This window comes from Nicotiana tabacum, chromosome 10 (assembly GCF_000715075.1).
Source record: "Nicotiana tabacum cultivar K326 chromosome 10, ASM71507v2, whole genome shotgun sequence".
Lineage (NCBI taxonomy): Eukaryota > Viridiplantae > Streptophyta > Magnoliopsida > Solanales > Solanaceae > Nicotiana > Nicotiana tabacum.
In genome coordinates, this window is record NC_134089.1 from 137,598,305 (window position 1) to 137,619,621 (window position 21,317).

General features: G+C 37.4%; 1 protein-coding gene, 6 non-coding genes and 1 pseudogene across 7 annotated transcripts; all 8 read left to right on the forward strand.

Moving 5' to 3' along the window:
- The first annotated feature begins 2,480 nt into the window (after positions 1-2,480).
- LOC142165652 (small nucleolar RNA snoR134) lies at positions 2,481-2,633 on the forward strand. Its single transcript, XR_012696306.1, has one exon. It is a non-coding gene; the product is annotated as a small nucleolar RNA snoR134 (small nucleolar RNA).
- Positions 2,634-2,765: 132 nt separating this feature from the next.
- LOC142165649 (small nucleolar RNA U36a) lies at positions 2,766-2,853 on the forward strand. The gene has a single exon (XR_012696303.1). It is a non-coding gene; the product is annotated as a small nucleolar RNA U36a (small nucleolar RNA).
- A 110-nt stretch (positions 2,854-2,963) lies between these two features.
- On the forward strand, positions 2,964-3,056 carry LOC142165547 (small nucleolar RNA Z223). The gene has a single exon (XR_012696209.1). It is a non-coding gene; the product is annotated as a small nucleolar RNA Z223 (small nucleolar RNA).
- A 50-nt stretch (positions 3,057-3,106) lies between these two features.
- LOC142165550 (small nucleolar RNA Z278) lies at positions 3,107-3,218 on the forward strand. The gene has a single exon (XR_012696211.1). It is a non-coding gene; the product is annotated as a small nucleolar RNA Z278 (small nucleolar RNA).
- Positions 3,219-3,293: 75 nt separating this feature from the next.
- Positions 3,294-3,409, forward strand: LOC142165548 (small nucleolar RNA Z278). Its single transcript, XR_012696210.1, has one exon. It is a non-coding gene; the product is annotated as a small nucleolar RNA Z278 (small nucleolar RNA).
- Positions 3,410-3,497: 88 nt separating this feature from the next.
- On the forward strand, positions 3,498-3,596 carry LOC142165639 (small nucleolar RNA snoR97; annotated as a pseudogene).
- A 116-nt stretch (positions 3,597-3,712) lies between these two features.
- On the forward strand, positions 3,713-3,819 carry LOC142165641 (small nucleolar RNA snoR97). The gene has a single exon (XR_012696295.1). It is a non-coding gene; the product is annotated as a small nucleolar RNA snoR97 (small nucleolar RNA).
- A 12,619-nt stretch (positions 3,820-16,438) lies between these two features.
- LOC107818462 (external alternative NAD(P)H-ubiquinone oxidoreductase B3, mitochondrial-like) lies at positions 16,439-21,204 on the forward strand. The gene is made up of 10 exons (XM_016644487.2): positions 16,439-16,669; positions 17,773-18,031; positions 18,122-18,331; positions 18,406-18,656; positions 18,746-18,965; positions 19,072-19,176; positions 20,007-20,264; positions 20,351-20,472; positions 20,726-20,845; positions 20,948-21,204. The coding sequence occupies exons 1-10, from the start codon at positions 16,581-16,583 to the stop codon at positions 21,033-21,035; spliced, it is 1,722 nt and encodes a 573-aa protein (XP_016499973.1). The 5' UTR covers positions 16,439-16,580; the 3' UTR covers positions 21,036-21,204.
- The last annotated feature ends 113 nt before the right edge of the window (positions 21,205-21,317 follow it).

Consider the following 21,317-nt stretch of genomic DNA (forward strand, 5'->3'; position numbering starts at 1 on the left):
ATTTATTTATGCAAGAGAATCAAAACTATCAATCTAATATGTAATGCCAATGATGTCTAGCTTAAATGCCAAGATCCTCATATTTTTTGGATTGACAGGAAGGAAGAAAAAGAATAAAAATCAAACTGTATAAACGAGACAAAGAAGAAAGATAGATGCTATCTTTATACTAATAGTTAATGTCATTCATTCATAAGACTTCCAATAACATAGATTATATTGAAAATAGGAAACTAATTAGAAGGAACTAATAGTATTTACCTCAATAAAAGGAAGCTTTACCTCAGCAGCTTTAATTAGGAAAAATATCCTGAAAACAAATATTATTTGCAGTATTTCTCACAAGTTGAATCGAGGTATCTATTCCCAAACATGCATAGGCAAATCAGAAAAAATATTGGCATGCATGTAGAAGATTCAACAAGAAACAATCCAAAAGAACAGAAAATCTAATATACCCAAGGAATGGTGATTGCCAAAGAAAGTGATGAAACAAAAGAAAGGTTGCAGAAGAAATTAAACTCACCGAAACAAATAGCTCACACTTCGAAAAATGAATACAGAGAGAGAAGCTGATAAGATTTGATAGTAGAGTTGGAAAAATGAAAAATCAAGAAAAGAAAAAAGGAAATCGGAATTATATAATCTCATTCTGTATTTACACTATAAGACTCAAGCATAAAAAACTACCTTAATGAAGATACAATGGTTCTGCTTTTAGACATGACCCGGCTTCTTGACTTTACGCTTTAGCTTAAAACTTTCAATATCTCAATCTCTCTATTTGTACTTTTCCAATAGATATTCATATCCTAGTTAAAATTTTCCGGGGATGAGTATAAAAATTGAGTTATCAGAGAACGAAGCAGTTTTTTGGGGAACAAAAGATTCAGGAGTCATACAAAGAGAAGAAGGAATAAAGAAAGGAAATAATGGTATGAACAATGAAATGAAACTTAAAAAGAAAGACTACGTGTTTCCCATTCATTGCAAGAGGAATAAGTGATGGCATACGTGTCATGCAAAGTTGCAGTAAGGTCTTTAAGATGGAATGACACAAATTACTAAATTATCCAAAAAGCAAGCTAGCTTTCCAGAAATACCCTTCATCGTACGGCAAGCCTTCACTTATTACATAGTGTAATAGTCATCTTTTAACTGTCTATTAAGTACCCCAAAACTGTATCAATGAGTTAGATCTGCTTCTCATATTTTTGTTTGATTGTTGCATTTTCTGAGAAGTTTTTACCAAAATCATACACTTTTAACATAATTTATTTAATGCCTAATTTTTTACACATCTAATGACTTTGGGCGGATCATCTACTGAAAGTGAATGCTAAACTTTATAGTGTTGAGATGATGCACTTTAGAAGAATAATCTACCATGTTTTAATAGAAAATTCCAAATTTGTGCTATAATGTATTAATAGCTTTATTGTCATTTTTTCAGATTTTTTCGATATTGTTATGTCATACTTTATTTCAAGGCCTCGTATGATGGATATTAGTAAATGAAGAAAGGCATGAGAAAAATATCAAAAAAAACCTAAAAGTAAAAATACCATTTTTTAAAAGAAAAAATCGACTTAGGCTGAATTATGGACACTGAGATATATTTGAAGTGGGTGCAAGTTTTTCTTTTACAAACCACCTGAAATTTGTGGGCCGGATTAGAAATTTGAAATTCACAACTTGCAAATTATTAAGGATTTGCACCTTATGATTTTCTTTGAGGCCACTCTTTAAATTGCGTCTTCATTAGTCTAATAAGCTAAGCTTTAAAAAAATAGTTGGATGAATTTAACCAAAAAAATATAATCATAAGTTAATGCTTAAGTTTGGTGGACAAAATTATTCGATATTTATATTTGCAAAAGATAATAGACATCCAATAGAATAGATAGGGTGCACAAGCAGGCCGAATACCACTATCAGAAAAAAAAAAAAAAAAGTTAACTCATGACCTAACATGGGACGAAATTTAAATAGTAGCTTTAAAAAATAAATTATGTTGGGTGGACATTTTTAGGACCATCATTTAAATTTGACATGGTTAAGTAAAGTCTTGAAAAAAATAGCATATAACCAAAATTTTGGTAAAAACTTTTCAGGAGCTTTTTCCAAAATTTTATTTGGAGGTTATTTTTCCAATATTATTCTTATCGGGTCAAAATTTAAACGGCGGCACAGCATAATCCTATTTTTGTCAAATTACCCACTTTCAAAATTGAAAGAAAAGTGATCCGTAACGCGTACTGGGCCTTCACCTCTCCGATCCAGATCCAGAACGGGGACATCAGTTAGGGTTTCAGAGGCGCTGCCTCTTGCTATATAAGTCAAAACTCTCAGCTTTCTGAATATTGCTTCCAAACATCGCTCCTCTGTTTCAATGAAGTTCCAATAATTCTCCATTTTTTCCTGTTTACAGTTGAATTTTTCTTCTTATATTTCTCATTATATTAAAGCAGAAGATATCATTGCACGTAGCCTCCCGGGCTCATCTGAGTATAAAATAGTGAAGTTAGAAGCCCCAAAGCTCGTGCTAAACTTACCCGCCGCTAAGTGTTGCAGTTTAGCTCCTTTGTACCTTCTTATTATGGCTAATCTGTGTCAAATCAACGGCTACATCCCTTCCATAAGTTTTCGATCTATATTCTCTTTTTGTCTTCAATTATTACATGTCTCTGCTTACGTTTAGCTTTTTTGTTTGTTTGTTAAATTTTAATTTCAATTATAATTTATTTTTTTTCATGACTAAAGTTTGGCGATGATTAAAACGAATTATCCGCGCTTCTGAGAGCAATCTATGAAGCATAACAAAAAATTGGTTGAATTTCTTAATATGAGCCAAATTAATTCTTTTTATATTTTTACAAAATATTTGTTGCCTATTGTTTTAATATATTTTTCATGATTGTAAATTCAGTATCTTTATAATTTTGATCTTTGTTTTATGTGTGTGTTGGCAGTGATGATATAAGATACAGCTTTAATGCCAGTTCTGCTTCTGATATTCTGTGATTGATAGAGCTGTTTATATACCTGAGTCTCTTAATTTTTGTAAAGTAATTATTTTTAAATTTATAATTAAATCGATGAGGATATCTGAAATTGCTGGATAGTATTTGAGATTGTAGTTAGCCTCAAGACCCTGTTTCAGGGAGAACCCCTTGAGGCTACTACAATATCATGAAATTATTAAATTTCTCTGAGATTAAGAATTATTTATTTTTATCTACCATTATCTTTTGTTTGACAAATAAACGAACCAATTTTTTGGTAATTTGTCAGCCGATGATGTTTCAATCCAACTATGAGGTGTAGTGAAGCCAAGGTCCCTGCTTTGCAGGGGGAACCTCCTTGGTTTTTCTACATTGAACATGATTAAAATGGGTTTCACTGAGGCTTAAATTTTATTATTGTCCTTGCTTTTTTCTTTTTCTACTTGTATGTCTTACTTAAATGATTTGAGTTTAACTATACTCTTGCTCTTGAACATATAGTGGGGTTAGGGTCTGAAAAAACTCATAAAGTTAGTGCTGTTTATCAGGTTCTTCTCAACGAGATTGGGCTTAAATCACAGCACGACATTTTTACCTGCTATACAAGATTGCTTTTAATTGTATTTAAGTTTTTTTGAAATTTGCCTACACAATCCATTATATATGTTCTTGTATTGAGTTTATCGAACTATATATGCCACCTTGCCTATTGATGGTAGTGAGTGTAACTGAAAACTCATAAAATGTGTGCAGTCCATCACCTCCTATCTTGAATATTTCACTGAGATTGGAGTTAAATATCAGCACTACATATTAATATATTAGATAACTTGATCTTACATTTATGTAACTTAGGACCTTGAACTCTAGTGAAAATTCATTTTCTTGAACCTGTTAGAAAATAGTTCATTTTCTTGAACCTGTTAGAAAATAGTGACGCTGAATAACTACAATCTTTAGTGACGCCGGTGTCAAATGAATTATTACAATCTTTAATAATTTGAAGGCAATTATGTATCTAGGTGATTTTGAGTGAAGCTGTGTAGCCAATTTCAATTAGAATTAGTGTCACTGTATGGCAAGACAGAACACCTACCTGCGGTTTGAACTGAGTGCTCCCAGAAATTTTCCAGAAGTTATGTTTTTTTCACAAACGGCCTTTCTTATTAGATAGTAACGATTATTTGCAAAGTAATAATAACAACAGAGATTATAAAACATTCTTATGCATGAATTGCCGCCTTAAAATCATTTCATAAATTAGTATTTCACCCGTGTCTAAACAACGAGGCCAGCAGTGATGCCTCCCAAGAAAAAGAGAAATCCAATAGTTTCAACTCCTGCTCGTAATGAAAAATATCTTTTGGAATCCAAACACAAACAATAGCCATCAAAACAAAATAAGAACGGAAATTAAAGAAAAAGAAAAATTAGATCTATTTTAAAGAAAAAGAAAAGCAATGGGGGAGCTGGTGGCGAAGAACGGAAAGGGAGGAGTGGGAGAAATAGATAAAGACATGGGATGGGCTGGGGAAAAGAACGGAAGGGAAGTGAGAGAGAGACAATTTTGTTTGTCTACTTTTTAACGGGCGTCTCAGGGAGTGTATTTTGCGCGAGGGTGGACGGACAAGGTAGGGTGCTTAGTTACCTATTTTATTAAGGAATTTTTACCTTTTATAGTGAAGGTTAATATCTTATTTGTTTTAAATAAATATTATTTAAAAAAATTATATTCTATAAATACCTTTTAATTAATTATTTTAAACCTTAAAAGAGATCTATAAAATATAATTTTTTTAAATAGTATTTGTTTAATCAGTTATAATATTGTGTGTTATAATTGAGTTTGTTGAGTTATATTGGGAGTCTATTATGTTAATCGATTCACTTTTCGTTTTAAAAATAATGTAATTCCCTATTTCACGTCGTGAATACAGTCGAATACAATAATCTGTTCAACTGTAATCTCACGTTTCACTTCATGAATACAGTCGAATACATTTGAATACAACAAATGATTAGCTGGACTTTTCTGATTCACGTCTATTTTTGCTACTGTATTCATGAATACAATAGTTTAAATATATCAAATACATCTTATAATCACAAAAAGTATTTATAATTCGTAATATAGCAAATAATATCTATAAATGATTAATTATTATTAAAAGATATTGCTTTATAAAAATTTCTCTTTTATTAAAGGGTTGACGTGTGTAATTGAAAATGGGCTCTGTTGATATATTAATTTGGTCGTTGGGCACAACTTAAAAGTTTCTTTCGTATAAGAAACATTAAATAGTAAGCCAAACTTTTTTTTTTTTGACTTCGTTGTATCCTAGGCCACCCTTATAAGAAGTAGTCGAATTAATAAATCATTGAGCTAATTTTTTGTGCAAAATTTATTTGACATTACTGAATTATAGTCATGAATGTTTTGTTATAGTTAGACTAAAAGTCATGTTTCCAAAATTATGAGTTCGGAGGTTTATGTGTTTGGAAGTTTACGGGTTTAGAAATTATAAAGTTTACGGGTTCGAAATTCTGCGGTTTTGAAAGTTTAGCGATTTGAAAGTTTAGGAAATTTGTGCGTTCGGAAGTTTGTTGGTTTGAATGTTTATGGCTTCATGTTTGTTATATCTAAATTATTTATAAATACTCTTGAAAAGTCATTTTCCTTAATTTGCATATCAAACACCAGAAAATTAATAAGATTACTACTTGTTTTCCAAGAAAATATTTTCTATTTCCACGGAAAATATTTTTCGTTATACCAAACACACCCTAAATATCGTAATTTTTTAAAAAAACTGTATGGGTCCAAATTTGACCGACCTCGACCTATGACGAGCACGACAAACGACTGAGTACCTTCGAATTGTGCCCCAAGGGAGACGACCTTAAGGCGAAAGAAGAAACTGTACGACCTTTGTAGTAATGTAAGCCCATTAGGAATATTTTGCCGAATATTCTTTGTATTTGATTTCTTACAATTTACAAGGGTTTTCTCTAGTATATAAGGGGAACAAAAGACCTTGTAAGAGGCAGTTGAGACTCTGGGAAGCTTTTCAATCTTGAATAAAAAAAAACTTTGCAATTCTCTTCTCCTTGCCTATTATTATTCTAGAGATTATTTTCTTCAGCTACGATTTACCCCTTCATCTTTGATTAATTTGATCAAAAAGATTTTAACATCTTTTGAGTCAAACAATTTGGCGCCGTCTGTGGGGATTTCTATAGCTGAAATCATAGTTCTCATATAGATTCCTGAAGGTGATAATTACTTTTCTTCAAACTTCATAAAAACCAACGATGGCGGAAAAGGAAGCGAGGCTAAAGGCGGTAGCAGATGTCCCGAGTAATCTCCTGAACTCCCTCAACAACGCCGGTAGAGAAAACAATGAGAATACAACACCAAGCGCTACACTGGAGGTGGAGATCTCACCTCTTCCATACGGGGATCTAATGGTCTTGCTGCGAAAGAGGAGCCTCAACATCCACAATAGGGGAAGCACCACTAGCAGTCAAAAGGTTGCTCGAAGAATGATTAACGAGTGCTTTGAGCAACATGCTTGAGAAACCCACTCAAGGAGATATCGGAGACGTGCCACCTACAAAAATCGCAGCTACCGTCGATGAGACGAGTGTTACACGAACAGGTAATACCTGCACTGTTACTGATGCAGGTGATAATGCACTCATGGCCATCTTAAAGAAAATGGAAGAGATGGAAAATGAGAACAAAACGCTCCGTGACCAAATGAAGGAACATCAGGAGAGGGTTAACAAAATACCAGGCGCTCCGAAGCTACTACCAAAATGCAATGTGGGCCAATTCGTCGAACAACCATACAGTGAAGGGGCTGCTCCACATTCTATTCCAAAGACTTTCAAAATGTCGCCATACTTGAAAATATATGACGGGACTACAGACCTAGAGGATCACTTAATCCATTATGTTACCGCAGTGAAGGGCAATGATCTATCAAAAGAGCAGGTACCGTCTGTGCTGCTAAAAAAGTTCGGTGAGACTTTGATAGGGGGAGCATTGACCTGGTACTCCCAACTACTAGCACGATCGATATCGACATTCGAAGAGATGGCAGATAAATTTGCCACCGCTCATGCAGGAGCGAAGAAGGTCGAGGCTAGAGTCAATAATATCTTCGCTGTTAGGTGAACGACGGGCGAGGGACTTCGGGACTTCCTGGCCCGATTTAACAGAGTAAGAATGAGTCTACCGAACGTGTCAGAAGGGATGGCAGTAGCAGCTTTTCAAAATGGGTTAAACATGAGCGGATCAAAGGCAACCAAAAAATTGCTCAGCAGACTCATGAAGTACATCCCTACCACATGGGAAGAGATCCACAACGCCTATTGCGCCGAGGTGAGGGCAGACGAGGATGACCTGAACGGTCCGCTTCAGCGATTAACATCAGTCCAGACCGAGACAAGGAGAGATCGACGTAACGACGGGCGAAGGGATCAACCACCACGTTTCAATTGCGAAAGGCATCAGCCCTATATCCAAACATCCAACCCGCCCCCTGCACAACATGCTGACGCCGCGCCACGACACGCTGCATGCCTCCGAAACGAAAGAGGTATGTCTCCACTACTATCTGCTCATAATTTTTATGTTTCCCCTTCAGAGATAGTGTGCGCCCTGGAGAAGCTGGGCACGAAAGTGCAGTGGCAGCAAAAGATGAAATCAGATCCAAGCATCAGGAGGTCGAACGTCCTTTGTGAATTCCATCAAGAAAGAGGACACAAGACCGAAGATTACATAGGTCTGCGGAAAGAAGTAGTTAGGATGTTGAACTAGGGGTACCTGAAAGAACTGCTAAGCGACAAAGGAAGGGCCAACTTCGCTCGAGGGCGCGGCCCATCTCAAGGACCTCCAAAGCCACCAGCCCGTACCATACAAATGATCATTGGCGGCGGCGATGACACGGTAATCAACCATGTGAAGTTCACCACCACGCACAGACTCAAACAGACAGTCGCCCCCGAACGGTATGACGACCTCGAAGATAGTATCATCTTCGATAAGTCAGATACTGACGGTTTGTCTTTCCCTCACTATGATGCTTTGGTTATAAATTTACGCATTGTTGATACCGATGTAAAAAGAATCATGGTGGATGACGGAAGCGGCGTGTGTATTGTTCACCGTGAGTTCTCATGCAAATGAGGCTCGAGGATAAAATAATACTGTGTTGCATAACACTAACGAGTTTTAATAATGCAGTAGAGCGGACATCTAGAGAAATAGTGCTTCCTGTCTTGGCAGGAGGGGTCACCTTGGAAACAACATTCCACGTCATGAACCAGGAAACGACCTACAACGCCATTATAGGACGACCATGGATACATGCCATGCGAGCCGTCCCTTCAAGCTTCTATCAAGTGATCAAATTTTCCACCCCATGGGGGATATTCAACATCCGAGGTGAGCCACGTACCGCCCAAGAATGCTACCGGATCGCCCAAGATTGCACACACACAAAACTGCTAAAAGGGGCAAGTGAGGAGGCATAGCAATCAGCCATGTCGGGCACCAAACCCGACATACAAGTAAAGGCCATCAAAGATCCGAACATTGTAGAAGCTTGCAAGGCAACCGTAAAAGATCTTGACCCCGTCCAGTTAGATAACACCGACTGCATCAAAAAGGCTTATGTTGGGCACAACCTCTCGGAGCCAGGTGAGTATCGTGAGTTTTTAACTAACAACGCCGATTTGTTTGCTTTTTCCCACTCATATATGCCTAGAATCCCAAGGGAGATCACCACGCACAAGCTTAATATTGACCCACTTTATCCATCGGTACAACAAATAAGGAGAAAGTTCAATGTCGCAATCAATGAGGCAGTCAGCGAGGAAGTTGATAAATTACTCGCCAACTGTTCCATCAGAGAATCGAAATATCCCCAATGGGTCGCTAATGTGGTCATAGTAAAAAAGAAGAACGAAAAGTGGCGAATGTGTGTCGACTTCATCGATTTAAACAAAGCATGCCCGAAGGACTCTTTCCAGTTACCCCACATCAACCAACTTATTGATACAACAGTGGGACACGAACTGTGGAGCTTATTGGACGCGTACTCCGGTTATAACCAAATCCTAATGGCTGAAGATGATCAAGAAAAGACTACTTTCATCACTCACCGAGGTACGTACTGCTATAAGGTGATGTCGTTCGGGCTTAAGAACGCAGGGGCCATGTATCAAATGTTAGTCACCAAAATGTTCAAAGAACAACTCGGTAAGACAATGGAGGTTTACATCGATGACATGCTAGTGAAATCGGCAAAGAAAGAAGATCACATTAGTCATCTGAAGGAAGCCTTCGAAATACTAAGGCAGTACGGAATGAAACTAATTCCCGAAAAGTGCACCTTCGTTGTGACTTCTGGAAAGTTCCTCAGTTTCCTAGTGTCACAAAGGGGAATCAAGGTCAACCCGGATCAAATCAAGACCATCGACGCAATACGGAAATACTAACCAGCAAAAAGCAGGTGAAAATATTGATAGGACGAATAACCGCCCTATCAAGGTTCATCTCACGATCCTCGGATAGGTGCCATAAATTCTTCAATATACTAAGGAAAGACCACGGGTTGCAATGGAACGATGAATGCATCGATGCCCTGAGGAAGCTGAAAACGTATCTATCCTCGCCACCACTACTAGTCAAAGCGGACCCAGGTGAATGCCTACTTGTGTATCTAGCAGTCTCCGAAGTTGCGGTAAGCGCAGTCTTGGTCCGTGAAAATAAAGGTACGCAATCTCCGATTTACTATATCAGCAAAACTTTAATCGATGCCGAGACGAGGTACCCCCACCTTGAAAAACTAGCTCTGGCATTGGTCATAGCTTTACGGAAGCTTAGACTGTACTTCCAATGTTACCCCATAAAATTGGTAACAACCTTCCCTCTAAGGGGTATACTACACAAACACGAACTATCAGGTAGACTAGCAAAATGGGCCATAGAACTAAGTGAGCACGACATAACGTACCAACCACGAACTGCCATCAAGTCGCAGGTGCTCGCAGACTTCGTCGCTGATTTCAACACGGAAATATTGCCCGAGGTAAAACAAGAAACACTCCGCACTTCTACACGTAACGACCTCTGGGTCCTCTACACCGATGGTGCCTCTAATGCCTCGGGGTCGGGATTGGGACTCATTCTCGAGGTCCCTATAGGCAAAGTAATTTGCCAGTCCATACGATGCCCCGAGATGACTAACAACGAGGCCGAGTATGAAGCTTTGATTGTAGGTTTGAAGTTAGCCCTCAAATATGGCGCTCGACGACTCGTCCTCCACTGTGACTCTCAACTCATGGTGAATCAGGTCACTCGGACTTTCCAAATCAAAGAGCAGAGGCTACAAAGATACCAATCAGAAATCCACAAACTACTGCCAGAATTCGACGAATGCCACCTCGACCAAATACCGAGGGCGCAGAATATCGAAGTAGACGGCCTTGCTAAACTAGCTGCGGCCACCAAAGAATATCAACAGGGAAAACGTGGTCACCCTCCTTCATTCCGCAATAGACCACGTCGAGGTACAATCTATAAACATAACTTGGGACTACGTACCTGCTTCGTAGCCTATTTGCAGGATGGGACTCTCCCGCAAGACAAAAAAGAAGCCAAGAAACTCGGGGTGTAGGCAACCCAGTACAGCCTAATAAATAGTGATCTCTACAAAAGAACATTCGGCGTCCCCCTAGCCAAATGTCTTGGGCCACATCAAACAAAACGAGTACTGGAAGAAGTACACGAAGGGCACTGCGGCACCCACACGGGAAACCGCGCCCTCGTCCGATGCCTCATTCGCACCGGGTACTACTGGCCCACCATGAAAAAAGAAGTCGCCGACTATGTCAGGAGATGTGAACAATGTCAAAAATATGCCCCTATGATACATCAAGCATGAGAACTCCTTCATTTAGTGACTTCGCCATGGCCGTTCATAAAGTGGGGAATGGACATAGTCGGCCCCCTCCCAGCAGGACGAGGTAAGGTACGCTTCCTTTTGGTTTTAACTGACTACTTCTCTAAATGGGTGGAAGCATGTGCATACACTCAGATACGTGAGCAGGAGGTCATCGCCTTCATATGGAAAAATATTATATGCCGTTTTGGCTTCCCCAAGGAAATCAGCTGCGACAACAGACCTCAGTTCGTCGGAAAAAGAACGATTGAGTTTTTCGAAAAGTGGTGCATCAAGCGAATACTCTCCACGCCATACCACCCTGCCGCCAATGGTCAAGCCGAATCCTCCAATAAAGTAATACTGAACATATTGAAAAAGAAGCTTGAGGAAGCTAAAGGGCTACGACCCGAACTACTACCAAAAGTATTATGGGCATACCATACTACGCCAAAACGAGCACAGGGGAAACACCATATTCACTGGTCTAAGGGACTGATGCAGTTATACCCATCGAGGTTGGGGAACCTAGCTTGAGATACTCCAACGAGAGCGGACCAAGAAACGATGAAAGTAGGCTACAAAATCTGGATGAAGTCGAAGAACGAAGAGACATGGCCCACATAAGAATGGTAGCTCAGAAGCAACAAGTAAAAAGATACTACATCAAGAGAGCTAAGGTGCGACCACTCAAAGTCGGCGACTATGTCCTCAAGGCCAAAACACAAGCATCAAAAGGCCCTAATGAAGGAAAATTGGGAACAAACTTGGACGGACCATACAAAATCATAGCAGTAGTAGAAAAAGGAGCGTTCCAACTAGAAACAATGGAGGGAAAACTACTCTAAAACAACTGGAACTTCACCCATCTCAAGCACTTCCACTTTTAAGAGAAGGCGTCACCTAAGTTGTACTCTTTTTCATTCATCTAGGTTTTGTCCCAATCGGGTTTTCCCGGGGAGGGTTTTAACGATGCGGCAAGGGGGACGCCTCAAGGGTTGACGTGTTGTTCATTACATCGACCCGTCGATATGATCCCGGAGACGAAGTAATGAAGGGAATGCATATAGATAATCAAATCCCCATTGTATGTACGAAATCAAATCCCATTGTATGTACGAAATCAAATCTCCATTGTATGTGTAGAACCAGATCTCCATTAGTCGACATGTGACGTCTTTCTACGGGAATACGATCAAATCCCCAAAAAGTACAAGTTTGACCTCGTTCGAATTACGACGGGATTCTACTTCGATGACAGTTCAAAGCAACATCCCAATGACCAAGGCCATCGACGATTATATAAGTTCGACCTCATTCGAACTAGGATGGGATTCTACTTCGACGACAGTTCGAAGCAACATCCCAATGGACAAGGCCATCGACGATAATATAAGTTCGACCTCATTCGAATTAAGATGATATTCCACTTCGACGATAGTTCGAAGCAACATCCCAATAGCTAAGGCCATCGACGATAATATAAGTTCAACCTCATTCGAACTGCGGCGGGATTCTACTTCAACGATAGTTCAAAGAAACATCCCAATAGCCAAGGACATCGACAATAATATAAGTTCGACCTCGTTCGAACTACAACGGGATTCTACTTCGACGATAGTTTGAAGCAACATCCCAATGGCTAAGGACATCGACGATAATATAAGTTCGACCTCATTCGAATTACGACGGGATTCTACTTCGACAACAGTTCGAAGCAACATCCCAATGGCCAAGGCCATTAACGATAATATAAGTTCGACCTCGTTCGAACTACGATGGGATTCTACTTCGATGACAGTTCAAAGCAACATCCCAATGGCCAAGGCCATCGACGATAATATAAGTTCGACCTCGTTCGAACTCTGACGGGATACTATTTCGATGACAGTTTGAAGCAACATCCCAATGGCCAAGGCCATCGACGATAATATAAGTTCGACCTCATTTGAACTACGATGGGATTCTACTTCGACGACAGTTCGAAGCAACATCCTAATGGACAAGGCCATCGACGAAAATAAAGGCTCGACCTCGTTCGAACTACAACGGGATTCCACTTCAACAATAGTTTGAAGCGATATCCCAATAGCCAAGGGCGTCAACAATACCATGGGTTTGATAAAAGCAAAAAGGAACAAGGTGACAAAGTAAATTTTACATTATAGCAAAATATTATTTACACTTATAAACGGGCTCAAGTACGCCCTGTGCAAAAACCCCTGAACAAAAACAAGTACAAAAAAAGAGAGAGACTACACATCGTCCCCAGCGGGGTAAGCATCTTCATACCACGAATCTGAAGCAAGGCGGTTTGCATCATCAGAGTTGATGTCATCCCCGTCAGGTGTGAGGGGGTCGTACCCGCATGCCTCACGAGCTTCGGTGTGCACAGCTTGAACCTCTGCCTCAGTGGCCCTCCCTTCGGCATGAAAAGCCTTATACACATCAAGCCGGGCTTCCGCATGGACCCACAACGCATACAAACGGCGGGGCACGACCGGATCGGCTGAGGTACGAGACGTAGAAGGCTGAGAATATCGAATCTCCTCCTCCGCCCTCAGCGAGGCCATTTGTCCATTCAGTGCAGCCAACTTCGCCTCCAGCTCTTTAAAGCACGCAAGGTGATACCGTGTATTATTTTGGTGAGAGAGTGTTAAAGCACGAAGGGTGATGTCGTGCACTTGTCTTCGATTTCCTGATTTTTACTGATAACTGAGTTACGGTTTCTCTACATTTAATTACTGGTTTCTTGTTGATACATGTTGTACCCCGCAGCATGATTCCCCCTCCCCCCTTCCTATTTTCAATTGAACCGTGGTGATCCTCATATTTATTTGTTGTTTTTCTGTTATTATCTGATACTCCCCACAACATGTTCTCCCCCATCTATACTGTGAATATCTGCTTTTATTTTCCGTTGTATATGATTTAACTGTACATGTTTATTTGGTAGTCTGGTCCTAGCCTCGTCACTACTTCGCCGAGGTTAGGCTACGCACTTACCAGCACATGGGGTCGGTTGTGCTGATACTACACTCTGCACTCTTTTATGCAGATCCCAGTGTTGTAGACTTCGGACCGCGGTAAGATTGTTGTTTCTTGTTCATCAGGCGACCCGAGGTAGTCCTACAGGCATCCGCAGGCCTTGGCATCTCCTTCTATCTATTATTCCTGTTTCTTTCATGTATTTCCAGGGACATTGTTGTATTTATTTCTTTCATACCTTTATTTGTAGTACTCTTAGACAGTTTGTGAAATTGTGACACCAGTCTTGGGTAGATTTGTTATGGATTGGTATTAGCAGTATTATCAAATCTTTACAATGCAGTCTTTCGCTTATTCAATTATGTTGTTATCAAATTGTTAGCTCTAAACTGTTATCGGATTAAAAATGGAAATACGGTAAGTAGTTCAGTTGGTTGGCTTGCCTAGCCTTCAGTAATAGGCATCACCACGATTCCCGAGAGTGTAAAATCCGGATCGTGACATTACATAAAGATAGAGAGAAAAAAAATGGATTCTGTATCGAGGAGATGAGAAGTAATGAAGTTCTACAATGAGGTCTATATGGATATTTACTTTTGTTTTCATTATCTCTATATTAAGTTTTCCTTTTTTTTGAACGAATTTTATGTTTATTGATAAATAATATTTATATAATTAAGCCACTGAAAATTTATTACACTAAATAAGAACTGATAACCTAGAAAATTATTACTATCGGTCTAAATTTTAATTGTTTTACTAAATTTGAATTTGTTTTAATCTTATTTGAGTGGAATGTTTAAGGAGAGATATTAAAATGTTTAAACAAATACTCATATGATTAAACTTTAGTTAGTTATAATTATTCCGTGTACATAAGTATTTACGAGAATTCTTGTGTAGTTATTAAAGGAAGTTCAAAAGTTCCTCTAGGTCATAATTCAAATGCTAAATGTTTATGAATCTCCTTAGAGGCTATTTGGAAAGCCACATGGGAATTGAATTTGCGTTTAATTGGATATAATTACACGGTTTGACATATTTATTTGACCAATTAATTATTTGGTCAATATGGAATTGAGTGTAATTTACTCTCTCTAATTTTTAAGGAGATATGAGAATTGATGGTAATTACACTGTATAAATACAAAGTTACTTTTAAATTTCTTTCTTTTTCTATTTTAATTTATTTTTTATAATTGTTTATTTCCATTATTTTTTATTTCTTATTTTATTTTTACTTTTTAATTTTAAAATATATTTTTCTTTTACATTATTTATCTTTTTTTATCTACCTTTACTTCTTGTGAATCCATGTAATTACTCATATATTTTATTTTCTTCATTTAGTGTAACCGTATTATTATTCTAATTTTTGAAACTACACCTCCTAATACTAGAAATAATGAGTCATTAACAAGCATGGCATATAATGGTGATGTCATCAAAGTAGAATTCCATTGTTGAATGAGGCTATAAACTTATTATGTTACCTATTCTTAAGTCGTATTGGAACTTATATTTATTATGTTGGAATTTAAACTATTTTTTATTTTTCGAATTTTGAAATTGTGTTATATTTATGGTTCCAATTTACTTGTTTTAACAATATTGTCTTGTTATTTCACATTGCATGTAGTTCATTTTTTAGTTAGAATTGATAGATTAGTTTTGTCAAATATTTGAATAATGTTATGACATTATATTTATAAATGCTAGTCTAAGGATACGCGCGTTGCTCGTGTATTCTTATCCAAATGAATACAATTTTTTTAAAAATTATATTAAATTTCTGATTGAATCATGAAATATATGTCAAGAAGAAACTTAGATTCTTGATTGTATTTTGCTAACTCATTAAAAGAAGAAACTTTGTCCGACATGGTTTCTTAGTCATCTCAGTCAATATATTTAACATAAAATTTATTTAAGATTTATACTTTTATTGCTTTAATTTTACAAGTTACGCATCCTTTTTAGTTTTAACTAATTCATATAGCTTTAAGATTTAGAATTATTGCAATTAGTGTTTGACCAAGCTTTTTAAAAATGCTTCTAAATATATTTTTCTCAAAAGTGTTTCAAAAAATTGCTTTCGAAGAGAAACTATTTTTTTCCGCTTCTCCAAAATTACTTTTGACTCTACTCAAAAGTACTTTATTTTCTTCAAAAAGCTTGACCAAACACTTCAATACTTTTGGTTTTGGAAAAACTCGGGTAATAGTGAAAAAAAGGAAAAGTGTATTTCCAGGTATGATTCTACTTTGGCCAGTCAGCTGTTAGCCAAGCTGGAGCCGAATCAAACGGTGTACGGGCCAAAAGGTCTAAAGTCCTCCTAATAACATAACATGGAGATGCAGATCCATCTGCCCCATAATGACACGTTCCCTAGCTTTTAGGTTTGACAAGTCAATATATACAAAATTTGCCTATTACGTGACAGTTACTCCACTGCTTTCGCACTTGTTTGTGTGTGCCATGAAAAAACAAAACAAACCATAAAAAGTGGCTGTGCTGCAACTACGTTCATATATGGAAAGTTTGCAAATTCATCCCTAGTTTCCATCTTTATATAAACTGAAAGAGAAGTAAAAAAAAGAGAGAGTTCATTCGTTAGGGTTTGTATTGTAACACAATGAGTGGGTACAGTTTCTTTCAGAGAGCCTCCAGAGCTTTCAATGACTACCCTCATCTCCCTAAAGTTCTTGTTCTTTTCACTGTTAGGTCTGTCAACTTTTGCATTCACCGTTTTTTCTTTATTACACTATTGTTTTGCTGTTCTGTATGTTTCTTGCTTAGAACTCGGGTGATGTAAAGTCTATACTTTGATAATTCTGTTTATTAACATGCGCAACAGTACTGTTTTAGCCAGCTTGTTTTAGTTTCACCATCTATGATTTCTTCCTCATTTTAGCATTTGCTTGTTAGTCGTTTTTATTTTTGTCTTGTTTGTCTGGTTTTTGTTCAGTTTTTCTTCTTTTTTATTTCAAAATAAAAATTTGGTGGTATGTGCTTTGTCTAATATCATAGGCGGATTTGAACTTTATGAGTTCGAGTTTGAATTGTACCACAACTCGATTGGAGCTCAAAATCTATTATTTGTATAAAATTAGTAGATTTTTTAATGAATATATAGGTCTGAGCCAAAGTTACGTACCCGAAACCATAACATACTAAATCCCCTCTGTTGAATTTGTCCGTCAGCCTTTTGACTGGATGTCAGGAACTGTTCTAGACCGATGCCAATGGATATAGGATTTCCAGATTTGTTATGGTCTAATTAAGTTAAATTTTTTGCTAGTCAGAGAGCTTACATATGTAATCTGCATTTGCTACGTCTGGCTGTCATCAATGTTATTTTTTATTTATATTTGCAACCATTTTCCATTCTCGTTCCATATAGAGGAATTTGATCTGATTCTGCAATGTGTATGGTTTATTTTAGCCTGATAATTCATAATTTCAAAACTAAAACTAGAGAAAACTAGTGCGTGTATTAAAATAGCTTGAAATTAATGCACATTTGCTCTCGTCATCCAAGTGATGTAGTGCCACTTAAAGTTAATAATTTGGGTAGGTAAGACTCTGCATCTTGGGACGTGAAAAGAAAATTCTAAATTCTAATTCTGTTTTTCCAAAGATAAACCTACATTCATATATAATGAATTGCAACTTTTTATTTGAAGGTCTTTTTTTCTTTTCGTGTAAATTAAATTTGCCTGCAATTTTTTCATATGGGAATGAAGACCGTGTAGAGTGAAATACATGGATAATCCATGTCGATCGCTGACTCTGATTAATTCATTTGATTTGCTTTGGACTTGCAGTGGTGGAGGACTAGGTGCAGTATGTCATACTGCATATGCTGATGCAGGTCAAAATGATGCTAAGAAGAAGAAAGTAGTAGTGCTTGGAACAGGCTGGGCCGGAACAAGTTTCCTTAAGAATTTGAAAGACCCTTCGTATTCTGTTCAGGTCGTGTCTCCTCGCAACTATTTTGCCTTCACTCCTCTGTTACCTAGTGTCACCTGTGGCACAGTTGAAGCAAGAAGCATTGTAGAACCAATTCGCAATATTGTCAAAAAGGTATATATACGTATCCATCATCTTTTTTGCATATTCAAAATTCTGGAGTTTTAAGTATTTGTAATACAATAAGCTTGTATGTGTGTACAGAAAAAGTTTGATGCTGATTTCAAGGAAGCTGAATGTTACAAGATTGACACAGTAAACAAGAAAGTTCACTGTAAAACAACCCAACAAAGTCATTTCGGAGGTGGCACAGAAGAGTTTACCGTAGATTATGACTATCTGGTGATCGCTATGGGAGCTCGAGCAAATACTTTCAACACCCCTGGTGTTGTAGAGAATGCACACTTTCTGAAGGTAGCTGTCTTTACTGAATTAATGAGCCAATGAATTGAAGTATTTGAAGGGCGAGCAATGATATTTTTTTGCAGGAAGTAGAAGATGCTCAAAGAATTCGTAGGAATGTGATAGATTGTTTTGAGAGGGCAAGCATTCCCAGCATAAGTGAAGAGGAGAGAAGGAGAATTCTTCACTTTGTGGTTGTTGGAGGTGGTCCAGCGGGCGTGGAGTTTGCTGCTGAGCTTCATGATTTTGTGAAAGAGGATCTCGCCAAGTTGTATCCTTCCCTTAAACAGTACGCGAGGATAACACTCCTTGAGGCTGGGGATCATATACTTAACATGTACAACAACATTCTCCACCCTACTACATTATACTAGCTTGTAACTTGTTTGCTTCCTCAGAGATTATTGTTGGCTTTCACTTTTTCAGGTTTGACAAAAGAATTACAGCTTTTGCTGAGGAAAAATTTGCGAGAGATGGTATTCAGCTGAAAACTGGGTCAATGGTGGTGAAAGTAAGTGATCGCGAAATATCAACCAAAGAGAGAAGCACTGGCCAAACTGTTACTATACCATATGGAATGTGTGTCTGGTCTACTGGTATTGGAACTCGCCCTGTCATTATGGATTTCATGAAGCAAATTGGTCAGGTATGTTCACTTTATTATTACTGCATCAGTGCGTCCTTAATGTGATTAGTGCCAATCTGTTTTTGTTGGTTCAAAAGATGAACTTCTGTTTGTTGATGGCATGCAGACAAATAGGAGAGTCTTAGCAACGGATGAATGGCTCCGAGTTGAAGGGTGCAGTGATATTTATGCTCTAGGTGATTGTGCCACAATAAACCAACGCAAAGTCATGGTACACTTAATCAATCTAGATTGATTTCTTATACTAAGTTTGAGTAATCAAATAGTTTCTTGGAATCTGAAGAGGCTTCAACTTGTATAATGGTCTTTTCTACTTCTAATCCCTGATTGAGTAACTGAAGTAGTACAACTTTTCCCATTTACTAATTCTAAATATACTAATAGTCTGTTTGGCCCAGCTTCTCCAAAGTCAAAACCATCTTTTGTTAAAAAAATGTTTTTTTTTTCAAAGTTGAAATGTTTGGCCAAACTTTTACAAGGAAAAAAAAGTGCTTTATCTCGAAGCAGAAGCAGAAAAAAATAGCTTCTCCTAGAAAATACTTTTTTGAAAAGCAATTTTGAGAAAAATATACTTAGAAGCAGTTTTTAAAAGCTTGGTCAACCACTAATTGTTGTTCAGAAATGCTTTTCAAATTAATTATTCAAACACAAATTGCTTCTTACCAAAAATATTTTTGAGAAAAGCACTTCTCAAAATAAGTTGATTTTTGCGCCAACTAAAGTATACTTCTCCATTCCCCTCACTCTCCCTCATATTGGTACAACTTTGAAATTCAAGATCAGGAATTGAACAATATCTTGCTCATACTTCATGTTTTTGTTTCATTTTTTTTTTTGTTTATACTTCTTTTCATTTTAGTTTTTATGGTTTCTAAAAAGCTTGCTGACACAATTAAAACGGATGTGGATGATTTTCCTTTATATTTATACAAGTTGAGGAACTAAGTTGAGTTCTTTTAAATATCTAGAATTTCAATTTACATTACAGGAAGATATTGGAATCGTTCTTTTAAATATCTAGAATTTCAATTTACATTACAGGAAGATATTGGAATCATATTTAGCAAGGCAGACAAGGATAATTCTGGAACCCTGAGAGCAGAAGATTTTAAAGAAGTGATCCATGACATATGTGAGAGGTATCCTCAAGTGGATCTTTATCTGAAGAAAAGGCAGCTGAACAACTTTAATGCTTTACTAAAGAGTTCAGAAGAAGATGCTGAAATTAACATTGAAAAGTTCAAGTCACTACTTGCTGAAGTAGACTCCCAGATGAAAAATCTTCCTGCTACAGCACAGGCAAATATATAGATCATCAATTTATCTTGGTATATATGCTTCTATAATTCCTCATCTCATGCTTTTGTTGCTATTTTCTACACTAGGTTGCTGCTCAACAAGGTAGTTACCTTGCTAACTGTTTCAATCGCATGGAAATATGTGAAGCTAATCCAGAAGGACCACTAAGATTCCGAGGAACGGGCCGCCATCGCTTCCATCCTTTTAGGTAGCATGAAATCACTACTTACTTTCCACCATCAACTCTAACTACTTAAGTAATCATCTCTAGCAAGATTACATGGGGATGATTACAGAAACATGAACCTCTTGATTATGAAGAAAATGGACATGCATATTCTAGGGAATCATATGAACCACTCTTGCTTAGAGTTGACAACTTAGTGTTTCACTCTTACCTTTTCTGATCTTATGTGCTTTAATATTTGTTGGTTTATCCCTTCTTTTCCCCTCTCTTACAGGTATAGGCATTTGGGGCAGTTTGCACCATTGGGTGGGGAACAGACTGCAGCTCAACTCCCTGGAGACTGGGTTTCAATAGGTCACAGTACCCAGTGGCTCTGGTATTCAGTATATGCTAGGTAAGAAGTCTGTCACATTACAAAAAAATACTTTTACTCGCACCTAAACAATATATATGTTTTACAGTTACAAATTAATATGTGCTTTGTTTCAAATTTCAGCAAGCTAGTCAGCTGGCGTACAAGGGTGCTAGTGGTATCTGATTGGATAAGGCGTTTCACATTTGGGAGGGACTCTAGCAGAATCTGAAACAGCATCAAGACTTTTCGACTTTACCACAACTTTAATTTGTTGTTCTTTACTTACTGTAATTGAGCACTTCTACTAGCATAATTGAGAAATTTTGTTTGGATTATATTTCCTGAAACAATTTCCTGGTTCCAAGTAATATTCATCAATATTCTTTAGCTTTTTACTAGTCTCTTTGGCATTTATCAAGGGTATATTATTAGACACATACTTTTTCATTATATAAATGGAATTTCACATGTCTGCAAGAATTTTTGCACTTTACTCATTAAGCATTTGAGA